The sequence below is a fragment of the Mytilus trossulus genome, chromosome 2, assembly GCF_036588685.1.
Source record: "Mytilus trossulus isolate FHL-02 chromosome 2, PNRI_Mtr1.1.1.hap1, whole genome shotgun sequence".
Taxonomy (NCBI): Eukaryota; Metazoa; Mollusca; class Bivalvia; order Mytilida; family Mytilidae; genus Mytilus; species Mytilus trossulus.
This window is the reverse complement of record NC_086374.1, coordinates 9,364,495-9,380,917: the sequence shown is the minus strand read 5'-3', so window position 1 is coordinate 9,380,917 and position 16,423 is coordinate 9,364,495. Positions and strand designations below refer to the sequence as shown.

The following is a 16,423-nucleotide window of genomic DNA, read 5'->3' as shown; positions in this document are numbered from 1 at the left end:
TTCCCGTTTCTTATTTAAACAATAAGTCTCATTTTGAACGCGAAAACGAACAAAATTTGTTCTTTCATTTATTCATAAATTTGCAAATTACCGTTGCGACACTTCCGGAACATGTGTTTTCGCGCTTCCGTCACTCCATTGACGCATGAATCCATGAATTGGTAATTTCCCCAGCACTCCTGTCAACGAACCGGTAAGAAAAACATATGAATGAAACATATTAACTTTGTTATAATTTATGAAATACAAATTCATATAGTTAACGACTAAGATAGTGAGAATGTAACGTATTTCTTAGAAGTTATTTAATTTGAATCTTTTAACTTCGCAGTTCACTGTCGTCAGCACGAGGAACACATTTGAACTCGCATCCACATATCTGAATCATATAATCAATTCTGTCTTTTGATTAAAATAATGATAATACAGATGGGACCTTTATTTCAAATTCACAGCGATGATATCGTTCAGACTTTTTTTTATGATAAAAAGGGGGGACCTGACTTCTGAGAAATCTGTGTCATTAATTCGTGATTAATAAACTTATAAAACTATAGACATTATACATGTCTTGCTATAAGATAGTATATGTTGCTTCCGCGATGAAGATCCAATTTATAACTTTAGTCCTGTTAGTGATGAAATTGAAAAGGAAAAAAATGTAAACTGGGGGTTTTAACTTTAGAAAGGTTATGATTGGTTGCCCATATGACAGTTGAATTATTACACTTGAACATTTTCCAATCTTGATGTTGCTGAAGACTTCTTCAGAACAGTGCTGGTTGATTTAGTTTCAGATGTGTATAGAATAGAATAGAATAGAATATCTTTTTCCATAAGAGGTACCCTCAAGGGGCATAGTGCATATACATTCATGACAATATATAGTTGCAAACAATTACAAATACAATAAAGCAGAACAACAAAACAGTATGCTTTAAAAAGTTAGACATTTTAAATATTGCTTACAGTATCCCAGTGTTATATTATAAATGTTTACTCAAGGCAGGTGTTTTGATAAGAAATAGCCAAGTTGTTTTAAAATATTAATAGAATCACAGTTTAATAGCCAAATAAATTTATTGATCATATCCAAGGAGTAAAATTTTTTACATTCTTTAAATATCAGATCAAATAACATGTCTCTATCCTTAGAGTATACAGGACATTCTATAAGAAAATGAAGTTCATCTTCCACTTTATTTAAATCGCATTTATCACAAATTCTTTGATGAACTTCTAATTTGGAATATCTCCCAGTTTCAATTTTAAGTCTATGAGATGAAATCCTGAATTTTGTGATAGCTTTTCTCAAATCAAAATTTTTCAAGATATTTAAATAATTTTCTTTACAAAATGATGTTTTAAACTGACAATATGTTCTTAGTTTTCCTTGGCTATTTTGGCTATAAGCATTTTCCCAAGATTTAACATAGGATACTTTTAAACAATTAAGTAAACATTTTCTAAATTTGTATTTACTAAAATTAATGAATTAATGTATATTTCTAATCAGCCATTTATATATTTTCAGTTAAATAAATCATAAAGATGCCTTCTGACGCTAAAAAAAAGAGAGATCAAAAGAAAAAAGATGCTGCAAAAGGCAAAAACAAAAAGACCCCTTCAAAAGAAAATGGTGTAGCTGAATTAAATGGAGATGCAGAAGAAAACGGATATACAAACGGAGTAACAGCTAATGGAAATGCAGGTATGACTTGTTTGATTAAATCCTTTATTGATATTTTTATAATAAATTGTTGTTCCTTCAATTTGATGGACGTGGAAGAATCACATTGCATGGCATTAGTTTTAAAAAATTTGCTGTTTTTTTGGGAGGTAAAGTAGGCAAAAAGTTGAATCATTGCTTGTGATGTCTGTAGTTGTGCATTAAACAATAAATACGATTATAGTTTTCATCAGGTTCAAGATGAATATTTGATCAAATGACTGCATCTAGATACATATAATTATTAATAGATAATTAATTTTTATTATTCATTTATTGCTTTGTTGTATGTGAATTTTAATTATTTTTTATTTTAATAGTAAATGAAATGGAAGAGGAACTGGAAGCCATGACATTATTGGCGAAACACAGAGCTTGTACAGGAGTGTTGGCTTCCCATCCTGACAGTCGTGATGTCCACATACATAACTTATCCATTACTTTCCATGGTGTCATATTGCTGGATGATACCAAACTTGAGTTAAACGTTGGAAGAAGATATGGTCTTATAGGTCTTAATGGTTGTGGTATGTAATTATATTTCAAGATATAATATTGACCGTATGGTCTGGTACATCTTTATCTTTTGTTAACATCATTGATTCAAGATAAAATAATGTTAGATAATTTGGCAGAAAATATGTATGAACAAAAGCTGATCTCTAATAAGGACAATCCTTCATTTTCATTCATTGCACAAATATATGAAACTGTTTAACCTGTATTTAGAAAAGTTTATATTTTATTATATTCTGACTATGATGGAAGTTATTCAGGTTAAAGACTTTATATTTTATTATGTTGCTTAAAATCTGTAAAACTAACAAATGAAAGTAACTTAGTTTGAAATAACTTTTATTGTGCTTGGTAATGAATATATTTAATCATTGTAGGTAAATCCTCCTTGCTGTCAGCCATAGAGAATCGTGAAATACCTATACCAGAGCATGTTGATATCTTTCACCTGCGTAGAGAGATGGCACCTAGTGAAAAAACAGCATTACAAGCTGTTTGTGATGTAGATAAAGAGAGAATACGTTTAGAACATGAAAGCGAAGTTCTAGCAACTAAAGATGATCAAGGTAAATATCACATTGCTCTGTCAATGGTGTAGAAGTTCTAGCAACTAAAGACGATCAAGGTAAATATCACATTGCTCTGTCAATGGTGTAGAAGTTCTGTCAATGGTGTAGAAGTTCTAGCAACTAAAGAGGATCAAGGTAAATATCACATTGCTCTGTCAATGGTGTAGAAGTTCTAGCAACTAAAGAGGATCAAGGTAAATATCACATTGCTCTGTCAATGGTGTAGAAGTTCTGTCAATGGTGTAGAAGCTCTGTCAATGGTGTAGAAGTTCTGTCAATGGTGTAGAAGTTCTAGCAACTAAAGAGGATCAAGGTAAATATCACATTGCTCTGTCAATGGTGTAGAAGTTCTAGCAACTAAAGATGATCAAGGTAAATATCACATTGCTCTGTCAATGGTGTAGAAGTTCTAGCAACTATAGATGATCAAGGTAAATATCACATTGCTCTGTCAATGGTGTAGAAGTTCTAGCAACTAAAGATGATCAAGGTAAATATCACATTGCTCTGTCAATGGTGTAGAAGTTCTGTCAATGGTGTAGAAGTTCTAGCAACTAAAGATGATCAAGGTTAATATCACATTGCTCTGTCAATGGTGTAGAAGTTCTAGCAACTAAAGAGGATCAAGGTAAATATCACATTGCTCTGTCAATGGTGTAGAAGTTCTAGCAACTAAAGAGGATCAAGGTAAATATCACATTGCTCTGTCAATGGTGTAGAAGTTCTAGCAACTAAAGAGGATCAAGGTAAATATCACATTGCTCTGTCAATGGTGTAGAAGTTCTAGCAACTAAAGAGGATCAAGGTAAATATCACATTGCTCTGTCAATGGTGTAGAAGCTCTAGCAACTAAAGATGATCAAGGTAAATATCACATTGCTCTGTCAATGGTGTAGAAGTTCTAGCAACTAAAGAGGATCAAGGTAAATATCACATTGCTCTGTCAATGGTGTAGAAGTTCTAGCAACTAGAGAGGATCAAGGTAAATATCACATTGCTCTGTCAATGGTGTAGAAGTTCTAGCAACTAAAGACGATTAAGGTTAATATCACATTGCTCTGTCAATGGTGTAGAATGTCTAGCAACTAAAGAGGATCAAGGTAAATATCACATTGCTCTGTCAATGGTGTAGAAGCTCTAGCAACTAAAGATGATCAAGGTAAATATCACATTGCTCTGTCAATGGTGTAGAAGTTCTAGCAACTAAAGAGGATCAAGGTAAATATCACATTGCTCTGTCAATGGTGTAGAAGTTCTAGCAACTAAAGACGATTAAGGTTAATATCACATTGCTCTGTCAATGGTGTAGAAGTTCTAGCAACTAAAGAGGATCAAGGTAAATATCACATTGCTCTGTCAATGGTGTAGAAGCTCTAGCAACTAAAGAGGATCAAGGTAAATATCACATTGCTCTGTCAATGGTGTAGAAGTTCTAGCAACTAAAGATGATCAAGGTAAATATCACATTGCTCTGTCAATGGTGTAGAAGTTCTAGCAACTAAAGACGATTAAGGTTAATATCACATTGCTCTGTCAATGGTGTAGAAGTTCTAGCAACTAAAGAGGATCAAGGTAAATATCACATTGCTCTGTCAATGGTGTAGAAGTTCTAAACAACTAAAGACGATTAAGGTTAATATCACATTGCTCTGTCAATGGTGTAGAAGTTCTAGCAACTAAAGAGGATCAAGGTAAATATCACATTGCTCTGTCAATGGTGTAGAAGTTCTAGCAACTAACGATGATCAAGGTAAATATCACATTGCTCTGTCAATGGTGTAGAAGTTCTAGCAACTAAAGATGATCAAGGTAAATATCACATTGCTCTGTCAATGGTGTAGAAGTTCTAGCAACTAAAGATGATCAAGGTAAATATCACATTGCTCTGTCAATGGTGTAGAAGTTCTGTCAATGGTGTAGAAGTTCTAGCAACTAAAGAGGATCAAGGTAAATATCACATTGCTCTGTCAATGGTGTAGAAGTTCTAGCAACTAAAGAGGATCAAGGTAAATATCACATTGCTCTGTCAATGGTGTAGAAGTTCTGTCAATGGTGTAGAAGTTCTAGCAACTAAAGAGGATCAAGGTAAATATCACATTGCTCTGTCAATGGTGTAGAAGTTCTAGCAACTAACGATGATCAAGGTAAATATCACATTGCTCTGTCAATGGTGTAGAAGTTCTGTCAATGGTGTAGAAGTTCTAGCAACTAAAGATGATCAAGGTAAATATCACATTGCTCTGTCAATGGTGTAGAAGTTCTGTCAATGGTGTAGAAGTTCTAGCAACTAAAGACGATTAAGGTTAATATCACATTGCTCTGTCAATGGTGTAGAAGTTCTAGCAACTAAAGAGGATCAAGGTAAATATCACATTGCTCTGTCAATGGTGTAGAAGTTCTAGCAACTAAAGATGATCAAGGTAAATATCACATTGCTCTGTCAATGGTGTAGAAGTTCTGTCAATGGTGTAGAAGTTCTGTCAATGGTGTAGAAGTTCTAGCAACTAAAGAGGATCAAGGTAAATATCACATTGCTCTGTCAATGGTGTAGAAGTTCTAGCAACTAAAGAGGATCAAGGTAAATATCACATTGCTCTGTCAATGGTGTAGAAGCTCTAGCAACTAAAGACGATTAAGGTTAATATCACATTGCTCTGTCAATGGTGTAGAAGTTCTAGCAACTAAAGAGGATCAAGGTAAATATCACATTGCTCTGTCAATGGTGTAGAAGTTCTAGCAACTAAAGATGATCAAGGTAAATATCACATTGCTCTGTCAATGGTGTAGAAGTTCTGTCAATGGTGTAGAAGCTCTGTCAATGGTGTAGAAGTGCTGCAATTTTCACATCATCATATTTAACTACAGTACTATCAGAACTTGCAGTAACACATTGAAATTTTTTTCTCTGAAATTTCCTACACTAGTCAGCAGGGGTTGAAAATGCACCGAGCCCTCTGCCTTAAACTAATATTTTGTACAAACAGACTGCTAATTTTGTGTTATGATTGTGAAGAGCATGACAGTAAGTGTTTCATGCTACCAGACTGCTAATTTTGTGATGTGAATAGTTGCACTACTGTTTCATTTTACCAGGGTTGCGTTCAATATTGTAGCAGCTACATAGATTTTTTACTACTGAAATTGTAGGTAGCTTAGCTGCTAAATAGATCTAGATAGCAGCTAGGTTAGTTACATGTTCAGTAGTAAAAAATCTACGTAGCCCTGTGTAATTTTGTGTTATGAATAGCCAGTCAAGCAAGATCAAAGAAAGATTTGTTCAGTCATTTACACCATAGGAAATTCCTTATGCTAATGAATGAAACTTTTTCAAACGAAGCAACCAATTAAAATGGTATTCAATTGCTTGATAACATCTCTTTATTTGGACTTTTGGAGTATTTAATTACTGGACATCAATGAATTGAATGATGTACATTTATTTTAGAATCCCATGACCGATTACTGGATATTTATGAATTGAATGATGCTTATTTATTTTAGAATCCCATGACCGATTACTGGATATCAATGAATTGAATGTTTATTTGTTTTAGAATCCCATGACCGATTACTGGATATCAATGAATTGAATGTTTATTTATTTTAGAATCCCATGACCGATTACTGGATATCAATGAATTGAATGTTTATTTGTTTTAGAATCCCATGACCGATTACTGGATATCAATGAATTTAATGTTTATTTATTTCAGAATCCCATGACCGATTACTGGATATCTATGAGAGATTAGATGATATGGATGCTGACAAAGCTGCTGTGGCTGCAGCTTTCATTCTTCATGGTCTTGGTTTCACTAAAGACATGCAGCACAAGAAAGTGAAGGACTTCTCTGGAGGATGGAGAATGAGGATCAGTTTAGCAAGGGCATTGTTTATCAGACCATCACTGTTACTGTTGGATGAACCTACAAATCATTTAGATCTTAATGCTTGTGTATGGTTGGAAAATGAACTCAGCAAGTAAGCTATATAGCTCATTACTAGAGTCCATTATAAACTGGTTAAATGTAGGGGGGGGAGTGGAAGGCACATTATATTAATAACCCATCGGTGATTGGTATCAGAGCAACTTTTCACACTATAATGCACTATAAGTCTCAATTACAATTGTCTGGGTGGCGGGTGCTGACAATAAGTGCCTTTCAACCCTCCCATACATTTTTTTCTGGAATAGCCCTGACAAAATTTAAGTAAAAGAAGTCTTTAAACAACAATGTTATGAAACAATGCAATCAACTTTCTACCTCATAAATGTATTCTTGAAAGTTACAATTTAACTAGCTATGATATCCAATGCTGCAGTGCTGTTCCTGAATCCATAATATTTATCAATAAAGACATCCATGTGAGGTTGTCTCTTGATGTACATGAGTATTAAGTTCAATGGGATATTAAAAAAATTCAGGAAATATAAGCTTAGAAAAATGATGACATAAAAGGCCGAGTTAGAGTGCTTGAGTTCTCTGTTCGCAGGTTGAATTCAGCATGATGTTCAAAACTCATGAAGCGTATTATGTTTCTGATTTCTGCCCAATTTTTTTCCCATACCTTTTTTAGTCTGAGGGTTGTTTTAAATCTCTATGACGATGTGTTATTTTATAATATAGCAACACTTCAAAGTATGGATCCAGAATACTTAACCATTTAGATGTTTTACCAATCTTATTGACTACCTGTTATACATTTGTAACATTGGAGCCATTCATTAAAATTACAAATATACTGGAAGTCCAAGCATAAGTCATTGCGATACTAGCAATTAATTCAAACATGGATAAAGTTTGTTTTAACTTGCAATGTTCTTTTGATGTGTAGAACATAAGTAAACTGAAAATTGTGAACCATGTAATACCATTTTATGCTAATATTGATTATCTTGTACAGTCAACTTATTGAAACACGCATATAGATATATGATCTTTGCATTTATTTTAGTTACAAAAGAATACTAGTAATGGTGTCGCATTCTCAAGATTTCCTGAATGGAGTTTGTACAAACGTAATACACATGCAGAATAACAAACTAAGATATTTTGGTGTAAGTTTGTATATATATTATACACATGCAGAATAACAAACTTAGATAATTTGGTGTACCTTTATTCAAACAACACTTTCTTGCAGAATCACAAACGCAGATATTTTGGTGCACACATGTATACTATACACATGCAGAATCACAAACTCAGTTATTTTGGTTTACATATATAGATATAGGAAGATGTGGTATGGATGCCTATGAGACGACTCTCCATCTAAGTAACAATTATAGACCATTAAGGTCAAGGTATGGCCTTCAACACAGAGCCTTGGCTCACACCAAACAGCAAGCTATTAAGGGCCCCAAAAATTAGAACCGGTAGTGTAAAACCATTCAAACAGGAAAGTCAACGATCTAATCTATATAAAAAACAGAAACACTTATGAATTATATAAACAGACGACAACTACTGTACATCAGATTCCTGACTTGGGACAGGTGCAAACATTTGCAGCGGGATGAAACTTTTTAATGGTACCAACTTTCTCCCTTTTCTGAAACAATAATACATGTATAACATCACAACATAGACTAATACACTATAAAATATCAATTGGAAGGCATAACTCGATCAAAAATGCAAATTAACACACAATGATGTATATTATACACATGCAGAATTACAAACTTAGATAATTTAGCATACATTTTTACAAAAATTGTACACATGCAGAATTTTAAACTTGAAAATGTTGGTGTACCTTGGTTCAAATATTACAAACTTGTAGAATGAGAAGTAGCGAACGATACAAATATTTAAAAAAAAAAGAGTTGATTTCTGATGCAATTATGAATTTTAACCTTGAAATGTTTGTTTATTTTCAGGGTAACTATGACACCTTTATGCAAACAAGAATGGAATTGGAAGAAAATCAAATGAAAAAATATAAATGGGAACAGGATCAAATATCACATATGAAGGTAAAGAATGAAGCTGTTTTATCATGTAGAAGTAAATGGGCAATGATATCAACTCCTAGGTGAAATTCTCATGTCGGCCCATGCATACTTAAGTTCAGAATTTCATCCCAATGCCATAAGACAATAATTAAACTATAACTATCTTAGTCTGGTTTAGTTTAAAAGCTACTGTTTGTCGTACTATGATGATGAAGTATTTAAGTATTCGCAACTAACTTTATACAGTTAAGATCATTGTAGATCATTTATGGCTATATGAACTTACCAGTCAAATGTCTAGTCGGGAATTAGAATGAACTATTTCTATTTTAGAACTATATAGCAAGATTTGGACATGGTAGTGCAAAGTTAGCCAGACAAGCCCAGAGTAAAGAGAAAACCCTGAAGAAAATGGTTGATAGTGGACTGACAGAGAGAGTTACTCAAGATAAAGTAAGACAACATTTGTAGCTTATGTAACTACTGTATCTTTATCATTCTTTAGCTTAAGTGGCCTCTGATGTCTAGTGGTAGCCTGCTCATTTGAGTTTAGGGAGCAGTAGGGTCTATCTTTGGCCTGGTCACACCAAATACTTGTAAATTATTACTATTTCCTTCACATAAAAATAGTCTTTTTAACTTGTCTGAAAAATGTTTAAATTTAGGGTACCATGTCTTCAGTAGACTTACTTTAGGAACTAACATTTTAAAAAACTGGGTTAGTATGTGAGCCTGTTAAAAAGCAGTTTCATTTTCACATCTCATTAACATGTTCTCTTCCTGATTAACCCCATTCCATCATCAATGAAATTAAGTCTTCTGGTTCATTGTGAGCAAAGGCTATTTAATCAGATTCAAACCTGACACATGATTGTAAATACCTGACACATCATACATTTGTTATTGATAAGTTTGTTAGTAGTATGATGTTTAACACAGTATTTTCTTTACAGGTGTTATGTTTTTCATTTCCTCCATGTGGTAAAATACCTCCTCCAGTGATAATGATACAACATGTCAGCTTCAAGTATGAAGATGATAAGGTAAATTTATCTTTTAAAACACCTTAAATATTAAAAGAGATGATGTTTTGCATGGTTCACAATTCCTACTTGATCCTGCTATTTTGTTGGCAGAAAATGCTGTAGAAGTTTTTTAAACGTCAATCAATTATTAGGTCCCTACATATAAAAGAAAGATGTGGTATGTTTGGCAATGAGACAACTTTCCACAAGAGACCAAATAACACAGAAATTAATGGTTAGCTAACTTGCAAACTTGCAATATTTATACCTTATGTTTTTTTGCAGCCTCATATATATAAGGACCTTGACTTTGGCTTTGATTTAGATACAAGAGTGGCTTTAGTAGGACCAAATGGTGCTGGCAAGTCTACACTCCTGAAACTTGTTGTTGGAGAGGTAAGGACTCATTTAATTTCTGTACACCCCTTATGATTATCACAGTTGATTGAAGATAATTTCAATATAATAATGCCATCAATATAAACAATAACAAATATTTTCTTTGGTTACATCTTCTGACATCAGACTCGGACTTCTCTTGAACTGAATTTTAATGTGCGTATTGTTATGCTTTTACTTTTCTACACTGGTTAGAGGTATAGGGGGAGGGTTGAGATCTCACAAACATGTTTAACCCTGCCACATTTTTGCGCCTGTCCCAAGTCAGGAGCCTCTGGCCTTTGTTAGTCTTGTATTATTTAAATTTTAGTTTCTTGTGTACAATTTGGAAATTAGTATGGCGTTCATTATCACTGAACTAGTATATATTTGTTTAGGGGCCAGCTGAAGGACGCCTCCGGGTGCGGGAATTTCTCGCTACATTGAAGACCTGTTGGTGACCTTCTGCTGTTGTGTTTTTTTTATTTTGGTCGGGTTGTTGTCTCTTTGACACATTCCCCATTTCCATTCTCAATTTTATTGATACATCAAGATCATGCCAGAAAAATGTTTAGAATTATTAAGATCATCAAAAACATATCTGGTAACATCATGATTACAGAAAATCTTGAATATTTCAATACTGTGAGGCTTGTTTTTTGACATGCTTGAAAATTAAATGTTAGCTATTACCTTCCTTGTATCTGTATGCAGCAAGCTTATCAGCAGGGAAAAAAATGCACCGTCAGAACAGTAAAACTAGACAACCAGAAATGTTGACAAGTTTACATAATAACTGAATAATAATAATAAAGAGGATGTGGTATGATTGCCCATGAGGCAACTGTCCACAAAGACCAAAATGACAGACATTAACAACTATATGTCACCATACAGACTTCAACAATGAGCAAAGCCCATACTGCATAGTCAGCTTTAAAAGGCCCCGATGTGACAATGTAAAACAAATCAAAGGAGAAAACTAACCACCTTATTTGTATAAAAAAAATTAACGAAAAACAAATATGTAACTCAAACAAACGACAACCACTGAATGACAGGCTCCTGACTTGGGACAGACACTTACATTAATAATGTGGCGGGGTTGAACATGTTAGAGGGATCCCAACCCTCCCCATAACCTGGGACAGTGGTATAACAGTACAACATAAGAACGAACTATAAAAATCAGTTAAAAAAGGCTTAACTCATCAGATGGACAAAACACACAAGTACGGTACTTGTACATCCAGACAGCAAACAGACACTAGGAACAGATCTGAGAGTAAGACTAGCATGACTAGTGAAGGGCCTAAAAAAAATGCTCATATATTATTAAAAATATTTATTGTGTCAAAAAAAGTATAAATGGGCCAAGAAATTAAAAAAATGTAACTTATTGATTTAATTCTGTAAGTTGAATTTTAGTGAAGGAGAGCCAGTAAAAGATGTAAACCAGTTAAATTAATGCCTGTAGATATTGCTGAAACTAAATATTAATTGGGATTATTTATTTATTTAAGTTGGTACCCACAGAAGGAATTATCAGGAGAAATTCTCATTTGAAGATAGGCAGATATCATCAGGTAAAATATGTAATCTTGCAGTCAATAGTTAAATTTAATAGTACTGTTGTATTTATTTTTATGGATAAATGTTAAAACAATGATTTCATATAATTTAAAGAAATGGAAATTATGCAAAAGTGAAAACAACGTAACATATTTACTTTGTAGATCTGTTCAAGATCAGTATTTCATGTGAATAAACTCTTTTCTGTTCTAGCACTTGGCTGAGGCCTTAGATCTAGAGCAGTCTGCTTTAGAATGGATGACAAGATGCTTCCCAGATGTCAAAGAGAAAGAAGAGATGAGACGTATTATTGGACGGTTTGGATTAACAGGACCACAACAGGTATATTATATTGTATGAGAGAAATGTTCAGTAATTTAATTATGTTTGTTAAAAATACTGATGAAATAAATTTGCCAATCCTCTTCAAAACAGCAGTTTGCAAAAAAAAGTACTGACGAAAAGAGTAGGTCTGGTAAGGACCGATTTTGGCCTCAAATTTCAGTTTCATCTGACGAAAGATTTTGACCACTTTTTAAACACTTAAGTGTCTATTTCATTTGTTTCAATTATTTGTTGTTAAAGATTTTAACTCATTTAGTCTTAAAAAACGATCCGATTCAAGCTAAAATATGAAAAATCTACCAAATATGCGAAAAAATGTCACTTTTCAGATGGTTTTTGTCAAAAATGAAAGTGGCCGCATCCGTGTTCATCCTCAATCTTTATATATGTTATGTATTATCATTAAATACAACTTCCATTTTAATATTTTGGATGAACACGAATGCGGCCACTTTCGTTTTACATGGAAACCGTCTAAAATTTAACTAAAATGCTTGAATTTTGATGATTTCAGTAATTTAGCACGACTTTATGGTGCTAGTACTCAATATATGTGCATTGTATTGCCAAAAACAGCCAATATTTATGTAGCAGAACCATTCTACTAGCCAATAGATAACTAAAAAATTACATTTAAACAATTTTGTAAAACTGCTATATTTTGGGGCCAAAAAGGACTCTTACCGGACCTTTTGTCAATTATCTTTGAAACACAATTGGCAAAAAAAAAATCTGTTGCAATTTGCCAATGCTCTTTGAAACACCAGTTGGCAAGAAAAAAATACTGTTGAAATTTGACACTCTTTCAAACACCAGTTGTCAAAAAAAAATACTGCTGAAATTTAACAATACTCATTCAAACACTAGTTGGCAAAAAAAAATACTGAGGAAATTTGTGAATACTCTCTGAAACACAAGTTGGTAAAAAAAAATACGGAGGAAATTTGGTCAAGATCAATGAGTTGGTTTGTTTTTTTGGATCTAATATATTTTTAAAAGTTTTCATTCGGATACTTGATCGTTAAGGCAAATTCATTAATTTTTGTTAAAGGTCTCTGTTGCATAAATTTAAACACCTTGTTTTTTTCAGATTTGTCCAATTAAAAATTTATCTGATGGCCAGCGGTGTCGTGTCATATTTGCTTGGTTGGCATGGCAAAACCCTCATATACTGTTACTTGACGAACCTACAAATCATTTAGATCTTGAGACAATAGATGCATTAGCTGATGCTATCAATGATTTTGAAGGAGGATTAATTCTAGTTAGCCACGACTTCAGACTTATATCTCAGGTAATTTAAATACATGTAGTTAGTCATAACTTCAGACTTTTATAACAAATACTTGAAAAGTCAGATGTAGCTTCTGACAGACTTATATCTTGGGGAACTTAAAAAGACTGTCACAACTTCCAACTTTTATCTCCAGGACCTTACAAAGTCGGTAATTACTTCTAACAAGCATAGAAAGTCAGTCACAACTTCAGACTTGTATCCAAAGTAACATAAGCAGGATGTGAGATTTATAACAGTCTGTCATTACTTGTAACTTGTATCTTAGGACTTGTGAAAAAATAGAATTTCAAACTTTTGTATTTCGAGCAATACAAAAAGTTGTCTACATAAAAAAGAAAATCAGAACTTTTTTTCAAGTTATTGCATGTTTTGTTGATTTGTGTGTGATTGTTTTCGTCCAAAATATGTGTAGGACATGATAAAAATGTATAAATCTGGGATATAGAAAAACTTATTTATTTTTTAATGTTAATTTCAGGTGGTGGAAGAAATCTGGATTTGTGAGAAACAAACTGTTACTAAGTGGGAAGGAGATATCTTTAGTTACAAAGAAGCATTGACTAAAAAGGTCAAGAAAGATAATGCAAAAATGTTAAAAAATATATGAGTATGAAATTTAGGGAAAACATTTTGTGATATTTATTTATAAACAATTTTTACTGCAATTTAAAACCTGATGGTAATATGTTTTCATCAGCAGGGCTTGTACATCATCCTAATATGTGATTTTATTTGACAAACTGTTCCTTATAAAATAGACGAATCTCCTGACGATATTTGTTTAGTGACACTGTAATCAATGCTATGGAATATTAATATACATAATAGGGAATATTATATATGATTGGTGTCAACTGCCATAAAACCTATCTAAAGACCTACAGCAACATCATACAAGGCATCAATAAGTAATATAATTGTACCATATTTTCTTTATAGCTAAAAATTTATTTTTATGTGTTTTAGCATGAAAGAACATCTTATTAGTATTGTCAATGCATTAACATGTTATAGTAAACTTCTGTAAAATTTGACAGTTTAAAAAAATAAGTATAAAATGTAAATGCAAATAAAATGTCTCAAAATAGTGTAAAATAGACATTGAATATCAGTGTGATGTGTTGTTGTATTTCTTCTCTGACACATTGATGCATTCAAACTTCATGCTTGGTGTCATACCAGTCTTATAAATTATTTCAGTAAAATGCTGTCACTTCTTTTATAGAATTGTATTAAATTGTGAACAAAGGACATTTTTCCTTTACTTGTATTTTATTTATTGTAATGTTTGATAGGTGACAGATTTTATTGGTTTCAGTAATGTTTTTATTTTCCTGATTTCTGTTACATATTTTGCTCTTGATTTCAGCAATGAGATTTCATAAAATATTACAATACTTGTTAACAATATTACTATTTTATATGCCATCTCCACTACTGTATGTCATCAATGATAATTAATGGTTTCAAATGTTAAAAAAATAAAACAAAACAAAAAAATCAGTATTTCTAAAAGATACAATGATTCAAATGTTCACACAGAGTTAATGTATAATTTGATATTAAGATCTTTAAAATTTCTTTTTTGAGAAAAACGTGATGAAAGTCTTGTTGTATTTCTATGTAAAAGAACAAATCAAATTATACAATATACAGTTGTACTGTTCATATGAACTTGTGTAATATTATTTTGGAATTAAACTTTGAATTTTTATAACTTGAATGTTATTTTGCCCTCATTACAAACCAAAAAAGAAATGTCATTTTAGTATAAATCATAGCTGACCTGTTCTCTAGATTATTTGGTGTAATTTCACATTACAACCTCATCAACCAGTTACAAGAATGGAAATAGTTAAAAGAGACACACTATTGAAAAAAAAAAAAAGATATATTGTTGTCCAAATAAAATGTGTTTTGTCTCATTCTTATGAAAGCCTTCAGCACAGAGCAAACAATTGCACCTCACTACCAGCGTCATCTTGCCCTTTTAGCAAAAGTTTGTTTATTATTTTGAAGAAGTGGATCCTTCTATGTCTCTACACTTATCTTGAGTTGTATGTTGTATTAACCTATTGCTAACAAAAAATAGGCCAAACAATCTGATGACTATATTGAATTAATCAGTTAACAAGTTCTCCATTCTTATTCATGGGATCAAGCTACAAATGGGGATGTTAGCTGAACATCTGATGGCAAGTTTACAGAAGTCTTAATCTAAATGAATCTTAGTCTTAACTGAGATTATATTGGTTGTAAAAATACTGGTATGGAGTAAAACAGTAAAAAAGGCTCAACATGGATGCATCAGAACCAAGCATAAAATGACTAGACATATTGAATAATATGTGCAATTACTGGCAGCTGTTTCAAATTCAACTGTTTTGTAAGATTTTTATCACTGGCTAATATATCACACTCTGTGATGAACTTGCATCCATATATAGGTAATTTCTAAAAAAAAAGTGGAGAAAGAGATGCAGGAAGTTTTAGTGCCATTGAGACAACTCTCCATCCAAGTCATAATTTGTAAAAGTAAACCATTATAGGTAAGTCTAGTTACCTCTACAAAGCAGATGAGGCAAACATTAACTATTCTTAACTTAAGATCATTTAAAAAAAAAAAGACTGAAGGGTATTCTCTGCTATTTTCAAAGAAGTTTGACACATCAATTTTGAAAAAGAGACAGGACAACCAAATAAGGTTGGACATCCCTGTCCAAATGATGATTAGTTGGGCTTTGGTCCACAGCACTTGGAACATTTTAACCAAGATATCTTCTTTCTATTACATTACATCTCATAAGACCTACTAGTTCTGAGAGTTGTAAGTCAAAGACTGAGCAAATTTAACATCACCAAACTAAGTATGAGCTCTGTTGTTTCTTGAAATGTAAACAGTTTCAATGCCAATCTTATGCATGACCAGTAAAAATCCAATATAAAGTCATTCATGTAGTATCTCAAAGAGGACAGTATTATGGCTATGTAAAACAAACATTTCCAATTCTAGAAGGCTTACCAAATTGT

General features: G+C 32.6%; 1 protein-coding gene across 1 annotated transcript; it reads left to right on the top strand.

The window, feature by feature from the left end:
• The first annotated feature begins 63 nt into the window (after window positions 1-63).
• Window positions 64-15,110, top strand: LOC134706448 (ATP-binding cassette sub-family F member 2-like). The gene is made up of 14 exons (XM_063565397.1): window positions 64-193; window positions 1,535-1,711; window positions 2,050-2,256; window positions 2,623-2,811; window positions 6,528-6,795; window positions 7,771-7,873; window positions 8,702-8,797; window positions 9,110-9,229; window positions 9,730-9,819; window positions 10,087-10,197; window positions 11,703-11,765; window positions 11,965-12,093; window positions 13,187-13,390; window positions 13,872-15,110. The coding sequence occupies exons 2-14, from the start codon at window positions 1,552-1,554 to the stop codon at window positions 13,998-14,000; spliced, it is 1,869 nt and encodes a 622-aa protein (XP_063421467.1). The 5' UTR covers window positions 64-193; window positions 1,535-1,551; the 3' UTR covers window positions 14,001-15,110.
• The last annotated feature ends 1,313 nt before the right edge of the window (window positions 15,111-16,423 follow it).